The sequence below is a fragment of the Podarcis muralis genome, chromosome 4, assembly GCF_964188315.1.
Source record: "Podarcis muralis chromosome 4, rPodMur119.hap1.1, whole genome shotgun sequence".
NCBI lineage: Eukaryota > Metazoa > Chordata > Lepidosauria > Squamata > Lacertidae > Podarcis > Podarcis muralis.
Window position 1 is genome coordinate 34,524,002 of NC_135658.1, and position 25,762 is coordinate 34,549,763.

The 25,762-nt window shown below is 44.6% G+C and overlaps 1 protein-coding gene across 3 annotated transcripts; it reads left to right on the forward strand.

Moving 5' to 3' along the window:
* The first annotated feature begins 578 nt into the window (after positions 1–578).
* Positions 579–24,779, forward strand: TTF2 (transcription termination factor 2). 3 transcript variants are annotated; one of them, XM_028726628.2, is made up of 23 exons: positions 579–689; positions 2,433–2,544; positions 3,340–3,426; positions 3,527–3,593; positions 3,916–4,860; positions 6,289–6,415; positions 7,044–7,223; positions 8,069–8,226; positions 9,086–9,167; positions 9,805–9,921; positions 10,114–10,264; positions 11,626–11,731; positions 13,415–13,605; positions 13,943–14,096; positions 14,865–14,956; positions 15,805–15,884; positions 17,011–17,153; positions 17,447–17,614; positions 20,507–20,559; positions 21,906–22,059; positions 23,047–23,129; positions 23,789–23,863; positions 24,534–24,779. In XM_028726628.2, the coding sequence occupies exons 1-23, from the start codon at positions 662–664 to the stop codon at positions 24,676–24,678; spliced, it is 3,498 nt and encodes a 1,165-aa protein (XP_028582461.2). In that variant the 5' UTR covers positions 579–661; the 3' UTR covers positions 24,679–24,779. The 3 variants fall into 3 exon arrangements, with proteins under 3 accessions (XP_028582461.2, XP_028582462.2, XP_028582463.2); XM_028726629.2 differs by having other exon boundaries at positions 7,047–7,223; XM_028726630.2 differs by lacking the exon at positions 9,805–9,921.
* The last annotated feature ends 983 nt before the right edge of the window (positions 24,780–25,762 follow it).

Consider the following 25,762-nt stretch of genomic DNA (forward strand, 5'->3'; position numbering starts at 1 on the left):
CCGGCCCCCCCTGCACCCCCCACGCTACGCCACTGTTTCAAAGCATTTCCACACTGGTTAATATTTCAATAATATGTTGAGCGGTGTTGAAGTATGTATACTTGGCACACCTCTAGCTGGCCCCTTTAGTCGGGAAATGGCTCTCAAAGCGTCTTACAGAAGCCAGAATTTAGACCAGTGGTTCTCCAAAGGGACTGGGAGAGGGCGGGATCTCGGGGGGTGCAAATGACACGGGGGAAAGCGAGCGCGAGCTCGTCCAACTGCAGTTCATCACAGGGCGCTGTGTGTCTGCAAAGAGCATGAAACCAGTCGCCCAGCTGGCAACAACCCGGGGAATTCCGAAGTATGAATCCATTGGCTGCTTCCCCCACCAACCAGCGCCCCTTTCTTTTCCCTCCGCTTGCTGTGATTGGGCAGCCGTACGGGCAGAGGAAACGCCGTCTGCGCTCTGTGGAGGCTCCGTATTTCCCTCCGGCCCGCCTACTTTTCGTCGTGATTGGCTCCGCCGGCGAAGGAGGACGACGCGATTGGCAGTTTGGGGGATTGACGGGGGCGGGAGGGCGTTACCTCAGGTCTTTTCTCTCCGCTCCCGCCCACCCTGTACGGAATTTTGCCGGGTTGAGGCGACAGGAAGGCGAGGCGTCTGCTTAGCGGCTGGGCTATGGAGAAAGTGCTGTGCAGCGGGCACGGTGAGGAGATGTCTGGCTCTTTTTGAGGTTTTGTGCAACTTTCAATACGGGCCGAGCTCGCCGCTCGAGCATGCTTTCACTTTTGCACCTCTCTTTATTATTGGCAAATGGATTCCTTGTTACCAGTCGATGCTTTTATTATTATTATTATTATTATTATTATTATTATTATTATCATTATTATCATCATCATCATCATCATCATCATCTTTGGCGTTTTCGTCTCCTTTTTTGTTTTGATTGTAATTTCTCAACACTAAAAAGTAGTAAAAAATAGTAAAAAAATGAAGTTTGCTGGGGCGATCGGGCATCTCTTTACTTGCTAGGCACCAGGCTGCCTCCTTTGCTTTGCTAAGGAAGGGGAAATAGCAACACCAGCAAAATAACCAGAACTACTTTGGCAAAGTAGGGATGCGGATGGCACTGTGGGTTAAACCACAGAGCCTAGGGCTTGCCGATCAGAAGGTCGGCAGTTCGGATCCCCGCGGCGGGGTGAGCTCCCGTTGCTCAGTCCCTGCTCCTGCCAACCTAGCAGTTTGAAAGCATGTCAAAGTGCAAGTAGATAAATAGGTACCACTCTGGTGGGAAGGTAAACGGCGTTTCCGTGTGCTGCTCTGGTTCGCCAGAAGCAGCTTAGTCGTGCTGGCCACATGACCTGGAAGCTGTATGCTGGCTCCCTCGGCCAATAAAGCTAGATGAGCACCGCAACTCCAGAGTCGGCCACGACTGGACATAATGGTCAGGGGTCCCTTTACCTTTACTTTGGCAAAGAGCCTGGCAGTGCTTTGCGCTCAGGTGCATGTCAGGTTTCTGTGCCTGGCTGCAAATCAGGGCCAGATCGACAGCTTCTGCTGCCTGAGGCTGAACAGCAGTCTCTGGCCCTTCAGCTGCTGCGAGACTACAGTTCCCATCTCTAACCATTAGCCATACTGGCTGGTGGGAGTTGGAATCCTGCAACTTCTGCAGGGTAGACTGTCGGCTGCTACTGCCGAGGTACATAGCCAGTTCAGTAGTTATGGCTTTAAGCAAAAAAGGGCCATAAGCTTCTCTCTCCCTCCGTGGCAGTAAAAATACAGCAGCAGCAATAATACATAAACAATTTGCTTCCTTTGCCTACCACCCAAAACGGGCAGTTGCTCTGACTGATGGGCCTATGCTAAAACGCAGGACCGGGGAAGAACTGGATTCATATAATAATGGCATGGGTTGACTATACACACTTGAGCTCAGTGGGTCATTTGAGTACACATATATAGGCTAGTGTTGCACACTCTGTCCCTTTCCTCACAAGGCTGCAGACCTCTTGGAATGACTAGAGGCTCAGTAGCTAATCCTGATGAGATTGTTTGCAATACTGACAAAAGGAATTCTTACTGGTTGAAATATGGATTTTAACTTTTTCTTAAGCAGTAGAACCCAAATGCAGCGTGAGTGAGGGAATCACAGGTGTGAATGTCTGTACAGGGTACAGAAGTGGCTAACTACAGCACTAGGAAGGCTAGTCTTTAGCAAGTCAATATGTCTCAACCTAACCTACCTCACAGGCCTGTTTTGAGGATAAAATATGGCTGAGAGAGATAAAGAACCTTGTAAGCTTCTTGGGGAGGGCAGGCAAAGAGTGAGATGAAAATGTAATAAAGACATACAGCTTCTTGAAGTGAGATGAAATTTTGACTGATGACACAGAGCCTCTGTCATGCTTCTATTTTCTTCATATTTATCTTTCACTTTGTTCCTGTCTAGGTCATCCCTGCCTTTTGAAGACTGGTATCCGGGATGGCCCAAACAAAGGCAGAAGCTTTTATGTGTGTGGTGTCCAAGGCCAGCAGCCATGTGAATTTGTGCTGCTCACAAAGTAGGTTAAATACCTTCCTGTTTCTGCCACTTTTAATTGCACAGGATTTTTTTTAAAAAAACCACACAAAACAAACCATGGAAGATGGTTTACATTTAGTCCAAGTTACTCTTTAAAGGAGAGCAGTTTGGTGTCATTGGAAAATAGATTTGTGCTGTAGTAATATACTTGGGGGATTAGAATAGGTTTCAAATTTGGGATCAGGTGATAATGTATTGATTGGCGAGTGAGGAGCCTTGGAAGGGATTGCTTGCCTTTGTAGTAAATGGCTTGGCTTATTTATTGCATCAGTACTGAGTGTGGCCCCATTATGTGATGCAAATTATTATTATTATTATTAATGACAATAAAGATATTATTATTATTAAATTTACCTGCTATGGTGCTAATTGTGTACAGTGGTACCTCAGGTTGCATACGCTTCAGGTTACATACACTTCAGGTTACAGACTCCGCTAACCCAGAAATAGTACCTCGGGTTAAGAACTTTGCTTCAGGATGAGAACAGAAATCATGCGGGAGGCAGCGGGAGGCCCCATTAGCTAAAGTGGTGCTTCAGGTTAAGAACAGTTTCAGGTTAAGAACGGACCTATGGAACGAATTAAGTACTTAACCCGAGGTACCACTGTATATGCCTGTTGAGGTGGTGGGAATGTGGCCCTGGCGTGTGGCTAGAGTGTTAGATTGGATGGTCATCTTGGGCAAAATTTAACAGAAGATTCTCCTGTGCTGAAGATGTTTTATGATTCCTTAAATTTTCCTGCTTATATGAATATCCCTTGTTCCTTTCCACAGGCTTTGCCCTTCTCACTGCTTGGTGCATGAGAAACATGTGGTGGACCTCCAATTTTTGATGCAGCAACAGGAGACAGACTCATACAGGTATATTTTCTGAAGAACCCTTGATATTTCTAATGGCAGGGATATGGGGTATTAGTATTGAAAACTAGTTTCATTCTCCATGTTTTGTTTCCTTTACCAGGCTGTTCTATCGCTGCAGTAAAGCTAAACTGGAAGGGAAGAGATGGTGTGGAAGTATCCCATGGCAGGTAGAAAGAACAGAGATTGGAGGAAGTGTATTGGGTTTGGATGTAATGAACATTAACAGTCATACCATTTGTTATGAAGAATGGGGAACTGTACAGGCAGAGTTTTAAACTCAATACCTGTGTAGTTTCTGAATCTTCAAAAAAAATATTATCATAACTTTTAAAAAGACATGAAAATAAAGATCCCCTGAATGTCATTTTTTTATCCTATGTATGAGTTTCTGTGCAACTATTCTGCAGAAGCATAGAGAGCACTTAGCTCTAGCTTTCCAGATGTCTGATTTATATGGTTAACTTAACATTCCACCTGTGTGTTTTATAGGATTCTAAAGCCACCATATTGCCAAATAAGCCACAATCTCAGCATGTCTCAGAAATGCTCTATAATCATAAAGATAAAAGAAATCCATTCAAAGTATCAAGCAAGAATCACGAATCTTTCAAACAAACAAACTACAGTGAGGACAAAAACTTATCAAGAAATGAGGAGAAAATACAGCTTCTGGATAAAAAGGATCAGCTGAAGTTGCCATCTGAATCTGTTAAGAAAGAACATCCAGCACCAGAGAAGATCAAGAACAAAAAGTTGGGAGAAAAATGTGAAGGATCACCCAAGGAAGGAATAGAAACAGAAACAAAAGCAAGCGAGTCCACAACTGAAATTAAAAAGCCAGTATTTTTGGATACACACAAATGTAGTTCAAGCAAAAAGTTTGAGACAACTTCTGGACACACAAGGCAGGATTCAGCTCTGAGATCTGCTGAATATGGATTGCAAAAAGAGGAAGGTCCAAAGCAGTCATGGCCCAGGTTCAGTGGCCAAATATTAGGTGTAAAGCCTATTAATGAGGCGCAACTTGGAAGGAGAGGATCAGAAACCTGCAGGGACAAAGCAGTAAAAATGAAGACAAGTAACAACTGGGGAACTGAAGAGACAACCCTGATGCCCAGGCAAGTTGTGACTGTTCAGGAATCAACAGGCTTGCCAACGGTGCCCCCTAAAGAAAACCCAGAGAAACTATTACAATTGAAAACTGCTCCAGAAGATAAAAGCAGTTCTGGTAAAAATGCCAGCAGTGATGAACGTGACAGATTTGTATCTTCCAAATTGCCTGTTGGGCAGGAATTGGATTCCCAGCAGCAGAAGGATCGCAGTCAAAATAATTTGTCTTCCACATCACACGAAAAGGCCTCTTTGCAAATGGCAGAAAGTCTGGATTCCAAAGCTCTTCATAGCCAACTTTCAGCTCAGCTGAAGCAGAAAAAGGTCTCTCTTTCGATCATATACTTCCTTGTTTATTCTTTCTGTACCTGATCACCAAAGGCTTCCCATGTCAAAATAGCAAGTCCCTGAGCCTTGGTAAAACTGGGCTAGTTCTACTAAAATTATAAACCATTAAGGTATTGCAGCCGTAGATGAAGGCGCTCAGACTTTGCCTTAGGCCAGTGTCACACGAAGTGTGTTGCACACATTTTGTCTGAAGCCCACAAGCTTGTAATGAATATGCAGTTTAGCCAACACATAGTCGTCATCCCTCCCCCCCGGGAAATATTTGAAAGAAGCAGTTAACAATAAAGCATTTAAAGACATATATCCAAATCAGTGATGTGGGTGTTCTGGAATTTTTTGAATTGCTAATTAGGTTAATTTGCATCCAGAAATTGTCAGTTGCATTGGAAAATTTTCTGATGCTACAGTGATGTACTTTATCAATTATTTTACTCATATTTATCAAAGATAAAAAATCTTGCCTAATACTGTATCTGCAATTGGCATCCATTCATTGTTACTAATGCACTTATTAAATGGAAAAGGGAAACCTAAAGCACTTGAAAATTTTCTACCCCACATCACAGATCCCTGTGTGAAAATGTTACTATGGTAAATTTACTTTTTGGACAATTTTAACCCTTTAAACTATTCTGAAGACTATAAAATAAAATGCCACCTGAAGCCAACCCTCCCATTAGACACAGTGAAGCTTGAGTGATGTTAACGGGCAGCAAATTGTTAGCTATTTGATTTATCATGCTTTTACTGCCAGTGTGGGAGAGGAGCTTACGGGCTTCTCTGCCTGAGCTGCCACAATAACATGGCCACCCTGTGTACTAAACACCTTGATTTAAGTGTATTTGGGGCATCATTTGCTCTTCTGCTTTAGGCACCCAAATATCTGGGGCTGACTGATGGCAGCAATATTGCACCAGGTGGGTCAAAGAGAAAGGAAGGATGAATAGGGGCAGCAGCAAAGTGGAACAGAGCAGTAGCTCCTCTTCAACTTCCCCAATACTCAGTTATTTGCTGGTTCCAGTTTGTGTGCTTCCTTCATGTTCGTTGCCATGTGGCACTCCTCCTTCTTGGAAGTTCACAGGAAACAATTCCCTAATCTGGTGTTCCACTGATAAGAACATAAGTAGTCTGCTTGGTTGGACCAAGCACTGTTCTCTCAGTGACTGACCTGTTCATAGCAAAGGGAAGTCAGTGGGGATATGTAGACTTGTGCATGCAATGGAGTACATGCAGCATTTATTATATGAGAGTCATCCAAATTCCTGCTTGCTGGTTGATTTCTATGTAACTCTTAAATATTTCAAAGCTGTTGTGGAGAAAACGTAAGGTAAAGGTGGGGAAGTTGAGCATTCAGGTAGTCAGTAACACATTTCTCTCCCTTGTTTTCTCCCCTCTTCTCTCTAGAAAACTTTGAAAACCGTGAATGTTCAGGTTCTACCCGATAAAGGCGAGCGGTTACTAAAGCAGGTGCAAGACCTGGAAGCAGCACTGAGTTCTCTGAACCTGGAGGCAGAAGAAAGTGTAAAGGAAGGTAAGCTTATTCATTCAGAATTATGAACATCACGTTTCATATGCCTAAGGAAGAAACATTTTCCTTTATCATTGAGTACATAGTTGCATTCTTTATCTTCCAGAAGCAGCAGTACTGGTATCATCATGCCTCTGCCAAGAGCCCCAGCAAAGGGCTCACTGATAATAACCCCCCCCCATCCCAACTTGCTCCTCCTTTTCACCATTGCAACCTACTCATTTCCCTCTCTTGTCTCTCTCTGGCCCAGACAATGGTGGTGAGGAAGAGGAGGGGCAGTAGATGCCACTGCCTGCTTGCTCATTGGCTCTCTGTCTGGCAAGCAAGAAGTGGCAAGGACAAAGGAGCAGCTGATGATGAATGGTGGCAAGGAGATAGATTCACAGAGGAGGTCCAGAAGTGTCCTCCAAAACCTGAAGTCAGCCCTGACAGGCAGGGAAGTCAGATAAGCTGCCTGTGTCCTAGAGCAGGTCAGCGCCAAGACCTCTCCCGTCAGTGGAAGGCCGCAGGTTCTCCACCCCTGGTTTATCAAAATGAAATGTGAAGGAGCGTTTGCAGCCTGAATTGGTACTGTCCAGGAAAGACTGTACCACTTACAATTTTCTGCATATTTCAATCGGTTTTTACACAGCAGTAGACGCGAACAGCAGTAAGCGTGAAGAGAAACTGCACAATCCGTTCTCCAAGACCACCGTAGAACAGCCAAATACAGGGCGAGGACCAAAGCCATTCCAGGAGCCTCAGGTAGCCAGCTCCTTAGAGCTCCACCCTCCTTTGGGATCTAGTCAGTGTTCCAGTAGCACTTATAGAGGTAAGTGGGAGAGGGGGCAGCCATGATGAAATCCAACATGGTTTTGTTACAAGTACAGTGGTACCTCGGATTACAGATGCTTCAGCTTACAGACTCTGCTAACCCAGAAATAGTATCTCAGGTTAAGAACTTTGCTTCAGGATGAGAACAGAAATCGTGCGGCGGCAGCGGGAGGCTCCATTAGCTAAAGTGGTACCTCAGGTTAAGAACAGTTTCAGGTTAAGAACAGACCTTCAGAACGAATTAAGTTCTTAACCCGAGGTACCACTGTATCATATGAAGATTGGGCTCCCCCCGCCCCCAGCACATTCATTTACGAGTGGGAAGGATTCCATAAACGGGCCTTCCATAAACGGGCCTTCTCAGCAGTGACTCCACATCTGTGGAATACTCTCTCCAGGGAAGTTCACCTGGCGCCTTCATTATACACCTTTAGGCGCCAGGCAAAAACGTTTCTTTTTAACCAGGCCTTTGGTTGATCCAATTTACATCCTGTGCCCTTTTAAAATGTAGTTTTATTTTGATTATGTATTTTGTGGTTTTATATCTTGATTTTATTCTGTGAACTGCCCTGAGACCCCTGGGTGTAGGGCGGTATATAAATTCAAATAATAATAATAATAATAATAATAGTAATAATAATAATAATAATAAATAATAATAAATAAATGCATATTTAGTTGTGCTGTTAAGTGAAGACACTTCCCCATGCAAATGCTTAACCTATCTTGCTTGATGACACATAACCGCTTAACTAAGTTCTGCCTTAACCGCTACATCACACCTCCTTCAGAATCAGCACTGTGATTCCTCATTGTTCTAATTTTCCTGCTACTGTATTTTAGAGGATTCCCATATGCAGGCCCTTTATGGAGGCCGAATGACTGAAGACCGCCTCCGAGCCGTGTATGATGCCACCAGTGATGCAATCAACCAGCTTCACAGTTCCCTTAAGTCCTGCCCGAAGGAGGAGACAGTGGCTGAGGATCCACCTGGGTTAAAGGTGAGCTGGGACAAATTAAAAGCGTTGCGCAGTTTGCTTTTCCTCTAATCTTTTCTCCCCAATATGTCGCCAAGTTAAGAAGTGCGTTAGCAGTGCACCTACAAATGTTGAGCGATTTTTGTGCAGGCAAGAAAAAGAGCATGGGAAGGGGTTGAAATAGTTTCATCTGTGATCTTCTGCTTTCAGTAAAACCCTTTGAGGCTCATCTTCCATTTGAAACAAATAGCTACAAATGTTTGCTGCCGCCTAGCAATAGGGAGCAATGAATCTTACTAAATTGTACAGGTGCCGTGTTGCTCATCTGCTTAAGAAGAATGTGACAAAGATTAATAAATGGCAGACTAGTCCCACCCAACCATCTTAGTTTGTGGAATCATAGAGTTGTAGGCTGATTGCATAACCCCAGTTTTAATGGCCTGGGAGTGCCCAGTGCTGTATTATTGCTAAAACAAAGTGGTTGTGGATCTGGATGGTAGCTGGCTGACTATGAAGAATCCCACGTAAGCTGCTCGAGGAAGCATGGGATAAAATTATTTCTATAAATAAATGATGTGTCTTGTTTTAAGCTAAACTTTATACTTTATTGAGACAGAGGTCTGAGTGTACCTTTCTCCAAAAAGCAATTCATTACCTGACATGTATACCATTCTGGTTACCTTGGAAATCAGGGATAGGGAGCCTGTGGTACCCGTCAGTGCCAGCCAGCATGACCAATGGTTCGGGATGATGGAAGTTCGAGTCTTGCAACATCTAGAAGGCTTCAGGTTCCCCATCCTAGCTCTAAACTCTGCGCAATTGATCTATACCATAAATACATGAAAAAGCCATTAATTCTGCACCTTTTGGCTGGCTTTCTCAGGTCTCCTTGCTCCTGCATCAGAAGCAGGCACTTGCTTGGCTTCTCTGGAGGGAGAGTCAGAAACCATGTGGAGGAATTTTGGGTAAGGAACTATTAGACATGATGTGATTCTGGTGTTTGCTTTCAGATAGATGGTAATGAAAGTAGCTTTGCTTTTAGGTTTTGTGTTGAACAAGGGGTGAATAGGAAGGTTGTGTGGCCCTTCCACCCTAAAATATTAATCTGAGCTCTGGGAAAGGGCCTTAGGCTTATCACAGATCTGTCCACTGGCCCTTGAAGGATTTACAAACATCCCGTCTTGGATGATGGAAGGCTGTTAGTGAGAATGGACAGGTCCTTACAATGCAGGTTACTTCATCTTAATGTTCAACTAGAGCTTCTCTTGGATAAACCTGTTGACTAGCTTGTGGACCTCCAGATATTGTTGGACTACAACTCCCATAATCCCTGGCAATTGGTCATGCTGCCTTAGACTTGATGGGAGGTGGTGTCCAAGAACATTTGGATGACCACAAGTTGCCCATGCTTGGATGAAGGAACATTTTCTACATGTCAGATCCAATTCCTTCTGTTCCCTGAAGGATGGGGCACCACAGCGGGACACTTAGCAAATAGTTTTACCTGCCAGGCAGTTGAGTCAGCAAGTTAAGATATCCAGCACCAAACATGCCTATCACTCCCTGATTTCTGTTTTGTTCTATGCTGCTTTTTCTTCCCAGCGGATGATATGGGCTTAGGGAAGACTCTGACCATGATTGCTCTTGTTCTGGTTCAGAAGTGTTTACAGAAAGACAAAGGGAAAGAGAAGAAACTGGAGCTTTCAGTGTCAAGGCAAGGTACAGAAATAACAAGATACCGCCAATTTTAGCAGCACCGTCTGCACTTGTTTTTCACCATTTAATAAAATGAGATTCTCTTACTGGTTGGAAAGCAAATGTGGCAAAGACTGCCTGCAGTATTATGATCTTTTCTGCGTCACTGAGACGTTACCGTGAAACATCTTTACCTGTTAATGTTTGCATTTCAAGATACCTCTGTAATCGCTTCCCACGGCACGCTGATTGTCTGCCCCGCATCTTTGATCCATCACTGGAAAAAAGAGGTAGAAAGACACGTCAGAAGTGGCAGGCTGAGAGTCTGCCTGTACCATGGATCCAACCGAATTAAGAACACGACTGTGTAAGTGCACAGCTTCCAGCTCATTGGAAGTTAAAGAGCCTTAGCCTGGTCCAAAGCTTAGGTATACTGAATTGCAGAAGCACAGGCATAGAGAGCTGATGCAACATAGTCACTTGAGTTAAGCTAAAGAACACCATTTTTTTGTTGTTTGAGCCAATTTGCTCCCAAAGTGCCTTAAGGACCATACGATTCCTTATGCTCCACCTCTGAGATCCTCTCTTGGGACACTTTTGATGGTTTCCCACACTTCAGCTGGCCTTCAGTAGACACTGAGACTTTAGTGTGGCAGGTACTGCCCTTTGGAACTCCCTACCAGTAGAAGTTCAGCAAGAACCATCCCTCCCATCTTTCTGACACTTATGGAAAAAGCGACCCTGGCGCAAAGACTGCTTTTAAGCTCTCAGCCTTGCTAGCTCTGGAACAGGTAGATATTCTCTCGTGAGACCTCGCGGGACAATCTGACCTGTGAGATCTCGCAAGAGCACCCCCACCTTCCATGTGTATACTTGAAACTGCAAGCTAAATGCGCATAAGATGTGGGCAATGGACATACTGCAGCTGTGTCCTGCTTTGTGTATCTTGTTGCTGGAGGCCATTGCTACACGTCCTTACAAAGCGAATGGGAAGTACTTCATCAGTTATTGGGCGTGTTGTCTCATCTGGTGTCGACATACAAGTTCTGTGGCACCACATGTTCTACTTTGTCTCTTCCTTTCCCCATCTCTGCCAAGAAAATATACACACAGTTGATAGAAGTCAAGTTTATTATTACAATATTCAATTTATATACCTCCCTTTTTCAAAAGATCCCTGGGCAGTGTACAACGTTAAGAACACATTTTACAGAGCACTATAATAAAAGCATAATAAGAGGCAGCATAATAATAAACTAGTAATAAGAGCCCGCCCCCCAGTATTAACAGGCCATAGAACACTTAATGGCCAAAAGCCTGGGTAAAGAGGAATGTCTTGTAATAATGGTGCCAGGCAAGCCTCTCTGGGGAGAGCATTCCATAGACAGGGAGCCACCACAGAAAAGACCCCGCTCTTGAGTTGCCACCCTCCAAACCTCTTGGGGAATGGGTGGGGACATAGAGAAAGACCTCGGGTGACAAGTTTGCCATTGGTTCCTTCTTTTCTGTTTTTAAGAAGACTCTGTGCTGAGTTATTCACAGGCTGTGGCTCCAAGCACCCTTATTGGAGAGTAAGCCCATTGGACACAATGGACTTTATTTCTGAACAAGCACACGTATGATTGGTGCTTGTGAGCTTTTGGAAGCAGCTACACTGATTCTGCATCAAGATTAAAATCCTAAAGTGGTCGTATTGCTTACCAGCTCTCCCTCTCCTCTTCTTCACAGGCTTTCTGAATATGACATTGTTGTCACTACTTACAGTATTCTTGCCAAGGAAATCCCTACACAGAAGGAAGAAGCAGAAGTTGTTGCTGACGACCACGTTGTGCAGGTGACTGAAAACGTGCCAGACTTGCTTTTAGGAGGTGCTGAGATAAAAGCTTCATTTTAGTCTTAAAATGCGTATGGTGGGTAGCCTTGCCATCAGATTGGTTTGTGCCAAGTTAGTAATAAGGATATCATGCATCGCATCTGAGTTGTGTAATTGCAGAGAAGAGGAGAATTTAGCCAAAAATAATAATAATTAAGTCTCAAGTTGAAATATGTTTTTTCAAATTTTATTTGTTTGAAATATTAAATCCTTATTACAGAAGGAGTACCGTATTTTTCGCTCTATAACACGCACCTGACCATAACACGCACGTAGTTTTTAGAGGAGGAAAGCAAGAAAAAAATATTCTAAACAAAACAGTGGATGTATGATTTTTGTGGTTCATGCTGTGGCCACAAACGTGATCTGACGGTGAGTTTGGGGTAGCCCAATGCAAAAATCCTGTGGATCCATGTGGATCCATGCTTTGTAACCACGTTTTTGCGCCATTGCAGCCCCATGAAACAGTGGGTGCATGATTTTTTTGGTGCAGGCTGTAGCCATGGACATTTTATGTGATCTGATGGTGAACCTGGGGTGACCCAGTGCAAAAATCCTGAGGATCCATGTGGATCCGTGCTTTGTAACCACGTTTTAAGTAGGGAGGGAAGGAAAAGCATTCAAGGGACAAGGAGCATGCGTGGGGTGTGTAGAGAAGGATGTGGCTAATGATGCAGGAGAGGGATTTAAGGGGAGAAGGAACACGCGTGGGGTGTGTAGAGAAGGATGTGGCTAATGATGCAGGCGAGCGGTTAAAGGGGAGAAGGAACACGCGTGGGGTGGGTGGAGAAGGATGTGGCTAATGATGCAGGAGAGGGATTTAAGGGGAGAAGGAGCTCGAGTGGGGTGGGTGGAAAAGGAGCTTTTCGGCGAGCTGAGAGGGGAGGGGGGAGGGAAAGAGCACTGTTGCTTTAAAGGAGCCAACCAGACAGCAGCCACTTACAGCAGTGTAAGCAGCTCCTTTCCTCTCCCACTTTGCTCCTTCTCTCCCTCTTTGCTGCTTTACGCAGCTAATGGCGAATCCCCTGCAACCCAAGTCCTGCTCAGCGGATCAGCTGAGACGCTGGGAGAATTGTAATTTCCCTCTCTCCCTCATCCCGTGCCCTCCTGTCCCCAGCAGCCTTTTTAAAAACTTTTTTACTGGTTTTCACTGCGCTCGTGGCTCAGAGCCCTCCTGTGCCCTGCCGTCCCTCTGCAGCCTCATTGCTCCGTTTAGAGAGCGTTGCTAGCTGAGGCTGCAGCAGCTGTTGCTGGCTACGCGGCGCTTTTCTGGCTCCCTATGGCTCCCGTCTGTCCCTCCTCGCGTGTAAGCGGCTGCTGCCCGCTTTGCTGCCATGGCTCTCCTTCCCTCCCTCCCTCCTCGGCTCCTCCCCCTCCTCCTGGCTGTAAAGCAAGCAAAGCTTGCTTTGCTTGACTGACGGCAGCCATGGATCCAGTCGAGTGCATTCGCTCCTTAACACGCACAGGCATTTTACCTTACTTTCTAGGAGCAAAAAAGTGCGTGTTTTGGAGCGAAAATTACGGTAATTGTAATCTAATGTCATAGACTCGGACCCTGACCAAATTTAACTATTTTTCAGCTAACCTCTGCCCCCTTTCCTTCCAAGTCTTGCATTTTAAAACCAGGTCTACTTTCTGCTCTAGGATAAGTCCGTTCCCTTCTCTCCCCTGCTCTGGATACACTGGACTCGAATTATACTGGATGAGGCCCATAACATCAAAAACCCCAAAGTCCAGGCCTCAATAGCAGCCTGTAAATTGCGAGCTACTGCCAGGTGGGCCGTCACTGGGACCCCCATTCAGAACAACCTCTTGGACATGTACTCCCTGCTGAGGTGAGTTGAACACACCCATGATTATGCCTTGTAGATTAACTCTGATTTGCAAGTCTCTTCTTTAATCGGCTTTCAACTTGCAAGTTTTTCTCTCACTGTCTGCCACACATGCCTGCAAAGAAAGCAAATTCCTGTTTTCCTAAGACGCACACCTTCAGAAAATACGTGCACACTTAAACACCTTAGGAAAAGTGCACACCTTAAAAGGGGGGGGTTAACTTTTGTCCCAACACCTTTAGATGGAAAATATTTCCTGCCCACCCCAATTCCATGGAACCTCGTGGTTGTACTTCCCCTGTCACTCTTGTCTTCCTCTTGCTGCTGTTTGCCCTCCTAGATTCCTTCGCTGCTCTCCCTTCGATGAATTCAAGGTGTGGAAGAATCAGGTGGATAACAATACAAGAAAAGGAGGAGAGAGGTTGACGCTCTTAACCAGGAGCCTCTTATTGCGAAGGACTAAGGACCAGCTGGACTCATCCGGCAAGCCTTTGGTAATTGATGGCCTTTTGTCTGTCTCTTGGATTTGTGTTGTCTTCACTGATGGCCAGTTAGGGCTGTTCCTCACATGCAGCCAAATGTGCCATTTTCCTTCCATCTGCAGGTTTCATTTACCAGCAAATGAAGTGTTCTGGCTCTTGATGCTGAAAAGGGGTCAGAGCACACCAGAAACAGGAAGGAGTGCCCTGATCTACTCCGTTGTTTCCTGAGCTCATCACCATCATCAGCACTCTGGAAACATTGGACTAGAGAGCTCCTTCCCCTTTCTGGCTCTTGATTTGCTATCATCGGCAGCTGCTAGATGACAGGCACTTCATTCAGTCCTGATGCCATCAGTAAATTGGGTCAGGGGCTGGCAAGCCACTGAAAATGGCTTGGTGAGCTACTGGTTTTCCACTCACCCACTCCTGTTCTGTACATTGCTTAATTTTTTCATAACAAAGGGACTCTAAGCAGTGGGATTTTAAGCATCTGTCAAAATTTGCCTCTTTGGACTTACTGAGGCTGTATTTTGGCTGCCTGAAAAGCTCATTTTATGATTAGTTTAGGTATTATCACAGAAGTTCATTTCATTAAAATACAGAAGTGTAAAAGGAGCCAGTGCTCAATCTGCATAGAATCCTTAGACCTGCTGGTGGGCAGAAAGCAAAATGTGCCATCTGGACCTTTCATAGGAGAAATGTCTCCTTGAAAAGCCACATTAGTGCAAATTATACTGACACACTTTTCAGCCTGTTTCTTTCCTCTCTCTCTCTCTCTAGGTATTGCTGCCTCAACGTTGCACTCGACTGCACAGACTAAAGCTCTCTGAAGATGAGCAATCGGTGTATGATGTGCTTTTCAGAAGATCAAGGTATGGTAGAGACCTGTGAAGGCATTAAGAATGAGTTCATTTCAGCCTGTAAAGGACAGTGCACACAATGACCTCACTTTCTGTAGCCCTCCTGATGCAAACCTTCTCTGCTCACATCCCTTTCCTAGATGTCCTGATAATTCAGTGCTCTATGCAATAGGAATCACCATCTTGGTCACATACCACTTAGAAGCCAATCTGGACTTGAAGTGGTACATTGATTAGTTCATTAGTGGTGGTAGCGCGGTGTATTAATTCATTTAGTAGTAGGGTGGCATACTAGTTATTCATTTTATATACCACTTTGATGTTAGAAGAAACTTCAAAGTGGTTTATAAAAAGGCAGAGCACAATAAATGAATTTATTAATGAAAGTAATATCACTAGTGTGGTATCTTAATTAATTTAGAAGCAGTCCTAGTAATAATAATATCTCTGCAAAGTATTTCAGTGTCCTCACCTCCTGCCAAATAAGGGAGAATAGTACTCCGCCGCCCCCTTTAGTGCTTTCACATGCTAAGCATTTTGTTCCTCATTGACCTAGATTCTTGTTAGTCTCCTGATAGTTTAAATGAGGACTTTATTTTCTGGCGTGTTGATGCCGCTGCCATTATCATGTTGTTAGCAAGATGATACTAGGAACAGAATGTGTTCTGTCTCAGCAGAGAGTCGTTTTTGAAAAGAGAGCAGAACTGTTATTTGGGGGGCAGGAGTCAAATATGCTGCCTCTTTCCCCCCAGGTTTTCTCTCCTTTTATGTTCAACGTTGTCCACATCCATCTATTGTGCTTATACCGTGGAAATGGGGTTGCAAAGCTGCTTAAATTTAACTGTGGTTTCTTCAACCAGGTCAACCCTGCAGTCCTACATCAAACGGCAGGAGATGCAGTGTACAGGACAGCACCCTGGGGAGAACCCATTTGACAAAGGTTGGAATTTAAACTCTTTGCCCCTAACCCTAGCAACTGCAGAAAAAGTGTTGAGAGGGATGTGATGAGGGTGGCCTCACCCTCACAGCTAATTTTGCCCTGTTCTGTAGCTATTCTATAGTCTGTATTTCAGCAGTCTCCAGAATACAGTGCAGGGGTGGGGAACTCCAGGGGCCAGATGAGGCCCTCCAGCCCCCTCGATCTGGCCCTCAAGGCTTTTTCCAAGCTGCGCTTCCTCCACAGCTACAAATCCCCCTCTTCCAGCTGGGCCCCTCGCAAGCTCTTCTTGGCACCCTCCTCAAGTGTTTTTGTCTGACTAAAAGGTATCCTTGAACTCTGATAATGCCTCTTGTTTTCCTAGATGGAGGGTCGAGATGTGTGTGTGTGTGTGTGTGTGTGTGTGTGTGTGTAAAAATCGAGCCCACTATGAGGAAAAATTGCATTTGTTGCCCTATCCACTACCAGCCTGTGGTCCCTGGAAGATTGCCCAGATTGGGGTGTGGCCCTCAGTCTGAAAACGGTTCCCCATCCCTGTTTTAGTGCTACCTGCTATACTTCATCTTGAAAAATTTGCAAAAGATCTGCATTCCCTACATTTCCTGGTTGGTTTGCTCCCCCCAAAAGAATAATAATATTAAGGTTTTTTTCATAATACAATATGATTGAAAACAAACTAATCTCAATAAAAACAGGAAAAGAAAAGAAAATGCAGAGTCCTGTCTCAAAGGTAGCTCTTAAACCTCGACTCGTACGAAGTGGCGGGTTGTCCCAGCTCTCACCTGGGAGATGTCCTTTCTGCTCCTATCCTCTCACCTTGGGAAACCTTCCCTTCCCTGCCTCTCAGTCAGGGTCCTTCCTGACCTCCTTGTGTGAATAATCCCAGTAAAGACCCAACAGCAGAGGACACCAAGGAAAACAAAAGAGGAAGGAAGGAAGGAGAGGAACAGAAGAGAAAAAAAGAAAACTAGATAAAAAGGACTTCCCATTTCTATCTGTCAGTTATATACAAAAAATAATAATTGTTCAAAATATTCACTGGTTGGTTTTCAGATTCTTCTTAAAGAAACTGAATGGTAGCTCCAGGAATCCGTTGCTCTGACACCTGTGCCATTTCATCTTCTGACAGGAGCGCAGCAGTTTAGATGCCACCCACAAGGCACCCTGGAAAAGCAGAGCCAGGATGCTCCTCCCGTCTCCACCACCATTCACATCTTGTCCCTTCTGTTGAGGCTCCGCCAGTGCTGCTGCCACTTGTCCTTGCTGAAAGTGGTAACTATGTGAACAGGCTTGGAGGCACCCGGTTCAGAACTGTGGTGTGTAGTGGTTAGAGAGTGTTTGGAGTTTGGGAGACCAGGGTTCAAATCCCCATTTGGCCCTGAAGCTCCCTGGGTGGCCAGTCACAATCTCTCAGCCTAGCCTACCTCACCAGGCTGTTGTGAGGGTAAAATGGAGAGGGGGAGGAACCGTGTGGGCCACCTTGAGATGCTTGGAGGAAAGGTGGGATATAAATGTAATTGCAATAAGAAAGTTGCCATGCCCCATATGTATTCTTTACATTGAAGGCTCTGGACCCGACTAACCTGAATAGTGAAGGCATCTCCCTCTCCTTGGAGGAGCAGCTCAGTGCTTTGACCTTGTCTGAACCCAAAGATACCAGTGACCCTATGGTGTACCTCTTTGGTACAGCTTTTAGTGTGGATCTCTTCGAAGCAACCAAACAGAGCACCAAGGTATCGTTATTATTACTTATTTAGCATGCATATGAATCACCTAGAATCCTACATCTCGTGACAGATCTGCATCAGAAAGAAAAGCAGAAATCAAACATCTGTAGATAAAACAGAACACAAAGAACAACATTAACATTCCTAAAGTGCTTGCTGAAATAAATATGTCTTCACTGCATGTCCCAATCTGTACAGTGTTGACATCTGCGTCTCCCCTGGGAGGGTTTTCTGTAACACTGAGGCTACTGTGCTGAATTTTCTCTTCTGAGTATAGCGAGAACTAATTTCTAGGGCGTGAAGCACCACCAAAAAGCTCAGCTCCTGACAATTTTGGTGAGCCCATCTATTATTTTATTATTATTTATTTGAATTTGTATACTGCCCTATATACCCGTAGATCCCAGGGTGGTACATAAAAAACCCAAACACAAAATACAACCCAAACACAAAATACAGTGGTGCCCCGCAAGACGAAAGGGTTTTCCGTTTGCGAGTTGCTTCGCAAGACGATTTTCCCTATGGGCTTGCTCTTTTAAATGCTAGCGGTGGGGAGCAAAGCCTTTCCCCCCCCCCTCCGGCCTTCAGAAGAGGTCCAGGAAGGCCAGCGGGGGCCGAAAGGCTTTGCTCCCCACCGCCAGCATTTTAGAAGCAGTCCGGGATAGCAGGGAAGCGCTTCCCGCTATCCCGGACGGCTTTTGAAGGCAGGCGGGGGGGAGCAAAGACTTTTGCCCCCCCGCCGGCCTTCAGAAGAGGTCCTGGACCTCTTCTGAAGGCCGGCGGGGGGGCAAAAGTCTTTGCTCCCCCCTGATCTCAGCGCGCGCAGGCTTCGGCATGCTGGCAACTCCCCGCAAGCAACGGGAGCACTCCCGCTGCTTGCGGAGAGGTCCGCGAAGCCTGTCCCGGACAGCTTTTGAAGGCAGGCGGGGGGGGGGGGGACAAAGACTTTTGCCCCCCGCCCGCCTTCAGAAGAGGTCCTGGACCTCTTCTGAAGGCCGGCGGGGGGCAAAAGTCTTTGCTCCCCCCTGCCTCCCTTCCCGGGAGAGCGGAGAAACGCAGCGCGGACGGCTTTTGAAGGCAGGCGGGGGGGGAGCAAAGACTTTCGCCCCCCGCCCGCCTTCAGAAGAGGTCCAGGACCTCTTCTGAAGGCTGGCGGGGGGCAAAAGTCTTTGTCCCCCCTGCCTGCCTTCCCAGGGGCTTTTAAATCGTCCTCCGCTGTCCCGGGGCGATTTTAAAATGCCCGCCAGCATTTTAAGATCGCCCCGGACAGCGGAGAAGTCCTCCGCTGTCCCGGGGTTTTTTAAAATGCTGGGGGTGGGAAGAAAAGCCCTTGTCCCCCCCCCCCCCAGCCTTCAGAAGAGGTTGGGGGACAGACTGTCCCCGGACCTGGTCTGAAGGCGGTTTCCATAGGAACGCATTAATTGATTTTCAATGCATTCCTATGGAAAACCGTGCTTCGCAAGACGAAAAACTCGCAAGAAGAAAAAACTTGCGGAACGAATTAATTTCGTCTTGCGAGGCACCACTGTACTTAATAAAAACAGAAACAGAAACAACCCAATAATCCCCCATTCCACAACACATTTAAAATGGCATCTGATGTCTATTAGGTGTGGCACTCTTTAAGGTAACAGAGCTATGACAATCTTTTCTAGTAAGCTCTAAGGATCAGGGTTTTCCTTCCCACCACTTTTATTTTTTTAAGAACCCCAATTCAGTTAATTTATTTAGCTCAGGAATGGGGAAACTTAGACCATCCAGGACGACTCTCCTCAACCAGCATGGTCAGTAGTCCGGCATGAACAACTTTTGGAAGGGCATACATTTCCCATCCCTGATTTAACAATGCAGTCCTAACTATGTCTACTCTAAAGAAAGTCCTGTTGAATTCAGTGGAGCTTACTCCCAGGTAAGGGGTAGGATCGCAGCCTAAGTAACCATTTTAACAAACAAAAGCTATAACTCAGTACAAAATGTATTTCCTTCTTAACAGTGTGCAGTCGAAACACACAGTGACAAAGAACCAAGTCTTCTGTTGTGGGATTTATTTGTGTACCTACACAATACCAAGTGGGCTGCCCACCTGTTTCAACATTGTAGTGATTTCATATAGCAAGATGGGAAATCCCATCTTAGATATGGGTTCCTAAAATTTGTACAGCTAACGTTACCATTAGTACATCTGGAGTCAACCTATCATGTTGTGTAGAGAGAAATGGGGATCATCTCCATTTGGCCCCTCCTCAACTGAGATCAGTTCTGTAGCTTTAAGAAGTGGCATCTGAGTTGGTTATTTTTCCCTCTTCCCTCCCCATCCACTTTTCCTTTTGTGTTGTGTCTTATCAGGGCTTACTAGTAGTTTGATCAGGGTCAGTTGACAGATCTCAGGGTTATTTGCAGTAGATCAGCAAGGGTTTCTGATTCCCATTGTTGAACAATGATAACAACAAAATGTATTTTCCATCTAAATTAGATGGCTGGAATAAAGAAAGCTACCCAAGTGTGGACTTTCGTGTGAAAGGAACGTGGGCTTAGGTCATTTCTAGTACTGAAAACAAAATCCTAGGCTTAGAATGAGCTCATAGGCTTCTAATTCTTTAACTCTGGCTTTGTGCCCTTTGCACCTGGCTCTGGCTGGCAGCTCTTAGAGTTCGAGTGAAGAGCAAGCCTTGTATTTGCCCACCACTATTTTAGATTGCAAGCCCAAAGGCATGACTCCCTTGTTATTGATCTCTTGTGCAAACAACTCTGAGAGCCTTTTCAGCTGGAGTGGAATAAAAATGATTTAAATAAATGAGGCTGCAATCTCAAGCAGAGTTACTTGAAAGTCAACCCCAGTGGGACTTCTGAGTAAACCTGCTTAGGGCTCTAAGTGCATTTCCCTCCCCCTCCTTCTAGCTGTCGCATCTCTTGGAAGAGCTGAAGGCTATCAAAGGGCGTTCCCAGAAAGCGTAAGTACGGGCATCCTCATATGTCTCTCGAGGAACATCAAAGGGTGGGTTTGGATGCTATTTAATGTAGGTGTGCAGGGAATGGTGAGAAGGACCTGCAATCGCCTCTCCAGAAGCAAAGGCAGGTAGAGTTGTGTATCTGGATAGGTGATCACTCAGAAACACGGGGTTTTATTCAGCTAAGTTTTACTCAGAGTAAACCAACTGGAAGTAAAGAACATGGTGAAGTTAGGCCTGCTGGTTTCAATAGGTTTATTCCATAAATCTTAGTTCATACGATGTATAACAGTGTAAATACCTTAGAGGAAGAACAATACAGTCGTACCTCTACTTACATATCCCTCTGGATCTTCGGGTTACGGTCATGGCAAACCAGGAAGTGCAGAAGAGCACCTCTATTTACGTAATTTTTGGTGTGCGAACAGACCCCCGGAATGAATTAAGTTTGTATCCGGAGGGTCCACTGCACGCAAATAGAACAATTAAGAAGGGGCTTCCATTTCACGGTGCAGTTTCTGAACGCTCTTGCAGTGCCAACCTCAGGATTCCAAATGCATTGAAATCTGGGAATATTCAAAGAGGGCGAAAGAGAAATGTAGATCCCCATGTGAACTGGTAAAGCAGGAATGGGGAGGACTCTGCTGTTGACACGTCGTGGGGCTCCCGATTCACACCAGCCTCAACCAGCCCAGTTACTAATCAGGGTAATGGGAGTTGTCGTCCAACAACATCTGGAGGGCTTCATGTCTTCATTCATGGAATAAAGCTTGTAGCTTGCCTTTCTGTTTTCAATATTTAACCACAAAAAGAAAGCCATCGCTAATGACTTGGTAGATTGATTGATTAAATGAATGGTGGAAAGAGATTAAAAGGTACAAGATCCAGTTCAAGAAGAATAGTTTCCAGTAATTTTAACATTCACAATGATACTTGCTTGGTGTTTGTATGCTTATGTATCGCATTCCAGCCATTTTAGAATATTAATACTTATCACTTTATATAGTACCACCTCAAATGTTTTGAAGTACTTCGTATACATATATCTCAGTACACTTTACACCAGCCAGAAAAGACGGGCTGGTGTTTAATTGTATTTTTACAGTTTCAAGGCCTCCTTTTCAAAACACAAAGCTTTCCCAGCGTGGCATAAGATCATAAAAAAATGTTTAACATTTCTCCATAAACCTGCATATAACAGAAAGTAGGGGTGAGGTGAAGGCTGAGAAGCTATAACTTGTCTAAAGCCAATTTTAGCGGGTTTGTAGTTAATGTGAGTTTTGCACCAGGGACTTGATTGATTGATTGATTGATTGATTGATTGATTTGTTTCTCTCCCCTCCTCCTAGTGTCATTGTTTCTCAGTGGACTAGTATGCTGAAGATTGTGGCAGTACACCTTGAGAAGCTGAGCATGAAATATGCTACAGTGGATGGCTCTGTGAATCCTAAGCAGAGGATGGATGTGGTTGAGGAATTCAACAATAATCCTGAAGGACCTGAGGTAGGGGAAAAGATCAGAGAAGCTGCTGAGTTTTTTAGCTTGTTGTCACTGTGACTAGCGGTGCAAGGCCTGATCCTTAATTGCTAGGCAGGGTTAACCAGTAGCCATTTTAGCCAAAGATCTGACAGTCCTATACCCACTTGCCTAGGAGTAAGCCCTATTGCACTCAGTGGGATTTACTTCTGAGTAAACATTCTAGGTTTAACATACCATATACTGTAAAAACAAGCATTGCGGGGCACACAATTCTGCATTTAAGAATTTCTGCTTTATAAAACACCAGTCTAGGCTTCTAGCTCATGTTGTTGATAATTATATAGTCACCGGCCCATAACATTTTCTAGGTAGCTTACAAATTTTATATATATAAGAAAGAAAGAAAGAAAGAAAGAAAGAAAGAAAGAAAGAAAGAAAGAAAGATAATAGATAGATAGATAGATAGATAGATAGATAGATAGATAGATAGATAGATAGATGATAGATAGATAGATATAGTAATATAGTAGATAGATCAGATTATATATATATATATATATATATATATATATATATATATATATAAAAAATACAATTGAAACAAAAAGTCAGTAAAAACAACAACATAAACCTTTTCCTAGTAGAGACAAAATAACACTTGTAAAACCACACTCTTGACTACAACCCTAGCCGCACTTCCCTGGGAACAAGCCCCAGTGAATTCAGTAGGACTTACTTATAAGTAGGCATGGTTAGGATTGCGCTGCAAGAGAAAGAGTGTAAGGTTTATTTTGAAACTATACCAAAACAGCAAAGGTCTAGGTAGGGGTCTGTGGGAGGAGGTGATATTTCAGATAACCTGGGTCCAAGCTGTCTAGGGTTTTATAGGCTAAAACCAGCACTCTAATTGATTCTGGAAACAAACCAAGAAGCAGTGTAACTGGCAAAATGTATGCAGGTTGTGCCGAGGAGAAACGGTGTATAAATGTGTTGTGCTTTCTCTTGTTACAGGTGATGATGATCTCTCTCCTGGCTGGAGGTGTTGGCCTCAATCTGGTTGGAGGAAACCATCTCTTTCTCCTTGACATGCATTGGTAAAGATGCGGCAGCTTTTGCCACTTAACAGAAACCTTCTCGTGGTGTTTCTTCTGTGTGTGTGTTTGCAGCTGCAAGAATCAGATCTGAGTTGACCAAAAGGATAGAATCATTCATGAAGGACTCCAAATTATGTATTTGGTTCTTACAAATCGTTGCAACTGGAAAATATAGCACATATTTCTATAATCTGCATAAGAGGGTTTTGTTTTCTTGTGAACTACTAAGAGGTTTTGCTAAAATGAAGCGGCATATAAATTTTGTTAAATAAATAAGAAATATTCACTGTTACATCTGTTGTCAGTAAATCACCTTGTGTTAGCGAATCGCCTTCTAGATTAGTTCTTAGTTGGTCTTTGAGAAGATGAGGAAGCAGGGACTCATTGTATCCACAAGCACCTTCAGTTCAAGGAACAGGAGTCCAGGTGTGCCACAGAACAGGGGGAGGAGGACGACAAGAAGCTGGGAGGAAATTGAGGGAGATGTTGTCACTACTTCTTCCAAGGCTGAGATAGATTTAAAGTGTTAGGGGATATCTCTGACTTGCATTTTGGCAATCTTGTGTACTAGATGTAATTGTATGAGCTACAATATCTTTCAGCTAGATTAACCTATAGTTATAAAGAGGAAAATGACAGAACAGTTTCTTAAATTTCAGGAATCCAGCACTGGAGGACCAAGCCTGTGACCGCATTTACCGTGTAGGACAGCAAAACGATGTCACGATCCACAGGTCCGGCTTTGCTTTTTGCACCATCTCTGTTTGCATAATTTCTAGAGGTCGTGAGATTTCTTCAGGTGCTATATGGAAGTTGGGGGGGTATTCTGATCCGCCCTCCTGACCTCTTTTCATGAGGTTTTTAAGTGATCACAGCTCAGTTCTTCTAAAGCATCGGTGGGGAGCCTGTAGCTTACAAGCTTGATTAGGGCCTTGAAGCCCATTTCCCCAAACCACACCCACTTGGCCAACACCTGACATTCCTTGTTGAAGCTTCACTGTCATCAAAGGAGCTCCTCTCGATGCCAATCAGTTGATGGTGCTTCTTCAAAGGGGCTCATGTTCAGTGCTCCACAGATTATTGGTGCTGAGAAAATCTGCTCAGAAAGTAATTTATCATCTGATTGGCATCAACAGCCTGCTCCTTTGAAGAGGCTGCTTTCAGCACCGATCAGCTGATGGGTGCTGCAGGGAGTCCCTTTGAAATCACCGCCTTACATCATATTGACACACAGTGATTGTAACTGTCCCATCGCCTGTCAAAGTTGGCCAACAAGGTGGAGGATGTAAGGATCCAACCCTCTGTCCTGATTCAGTTCCTTGCACTGTGCTTTATGTATTTTGAAAGCTTGACCAATGAGGATGCACAAAACCTGTATTCATAATGCTATGTGCTTGATTTTAGGTTTGTCTGTGAAGGGACAGTAGAAGAAAAGATCTCGGAGCTACAAAGCAAGAAAAAAGAGCTGGCCCAGAAAGTGTTGTCAGGAAGAGTAGATTCTTCGACAAAGCTCACCCTGGCAGATCTCAAGCTCCTTTTTGGCATTTAAACACTGTTTCTGTTTCTGTTTTAAATATGTGGTTGCCACGTGTGTGCACGCCTTTTGAAATTCACTATATTAATGAATAAAAGTGGTTAAGTGTTGCCTTATCCCATTCTTCATAATTAAACCTTTCTATAGGAGGACGTACCCTACTTGTGATTCTTTGAAATTTGGGAAGAATGATCCGCCTATGTTTGATATTGAATCATTGCTAGCTAGCCAGACTATTGTCTTGTGTTTTTCCACTGACCTAGTATGCTCCATTGCAAGATAAATACTTCTCTCCATATCACATGGCCAGAAATGGATCCTTTCCTTTGAATTGCTGTCCCAGTGAACACCAACTGAGGCTACTTAGAAACCTGGTGTGCAAAGCCATCCCTGCTCATCTGCAAGAACTTTAGAGACAAAGTGGTTCAAACAGCAGCTGAAAGATTGAAGGTCGCAACTTAGGTGTGTTGTGCCAACAAGATCTAAAACAACAAGCAAATACTGCAGTTTGGATCGGTTCAGATCATTCCATATACTGCAGAAGGATGGGCAAGCATGTTAGGAGTTGGATGGTACAACTGGGAGCACTAACTGGAAATCCCCAGGGATAGCTAAATCCTTCTAGTCCAGCATCCTGTTCTCACAGTGGCCAGCCAGATATCTGTGGGAAAGCAGTGAGCAGGATTCAAGCACAAAAGCACTCTTCCACCACCCCACTCCTATGGTTTCTGCCAACTGGTATTCAGGAAGACACTGTCTCTGACTGGAGGCAGAGCTGCTGCTTCTTTCTTTGGCGATCACTCGTAGCTGAGTAAGATTGTCTTCCATAAACATGGTTTTAACAATGAGTCCGTAAGTGACTGTGGAGGCCAGTTCTGGATACACATGTCCTTCCACAGTGGGGACATTGGTTTCCGGGCAGGAGCTGATCACGGTGTGGATTTGCCAAGTGTGCCTTCCTCCTAGCACGTTTCTCCCTTGCGTTCTGAGTTCGAGTGTCTTCAAAACCCATGACACCTTTGGTAAAGGCTGTTCTCCAGCTGGAGCGCTCGCGTTCTGAGTTCGAGTGTCTTCAAAACCCATGACACCTTTGGTAAAG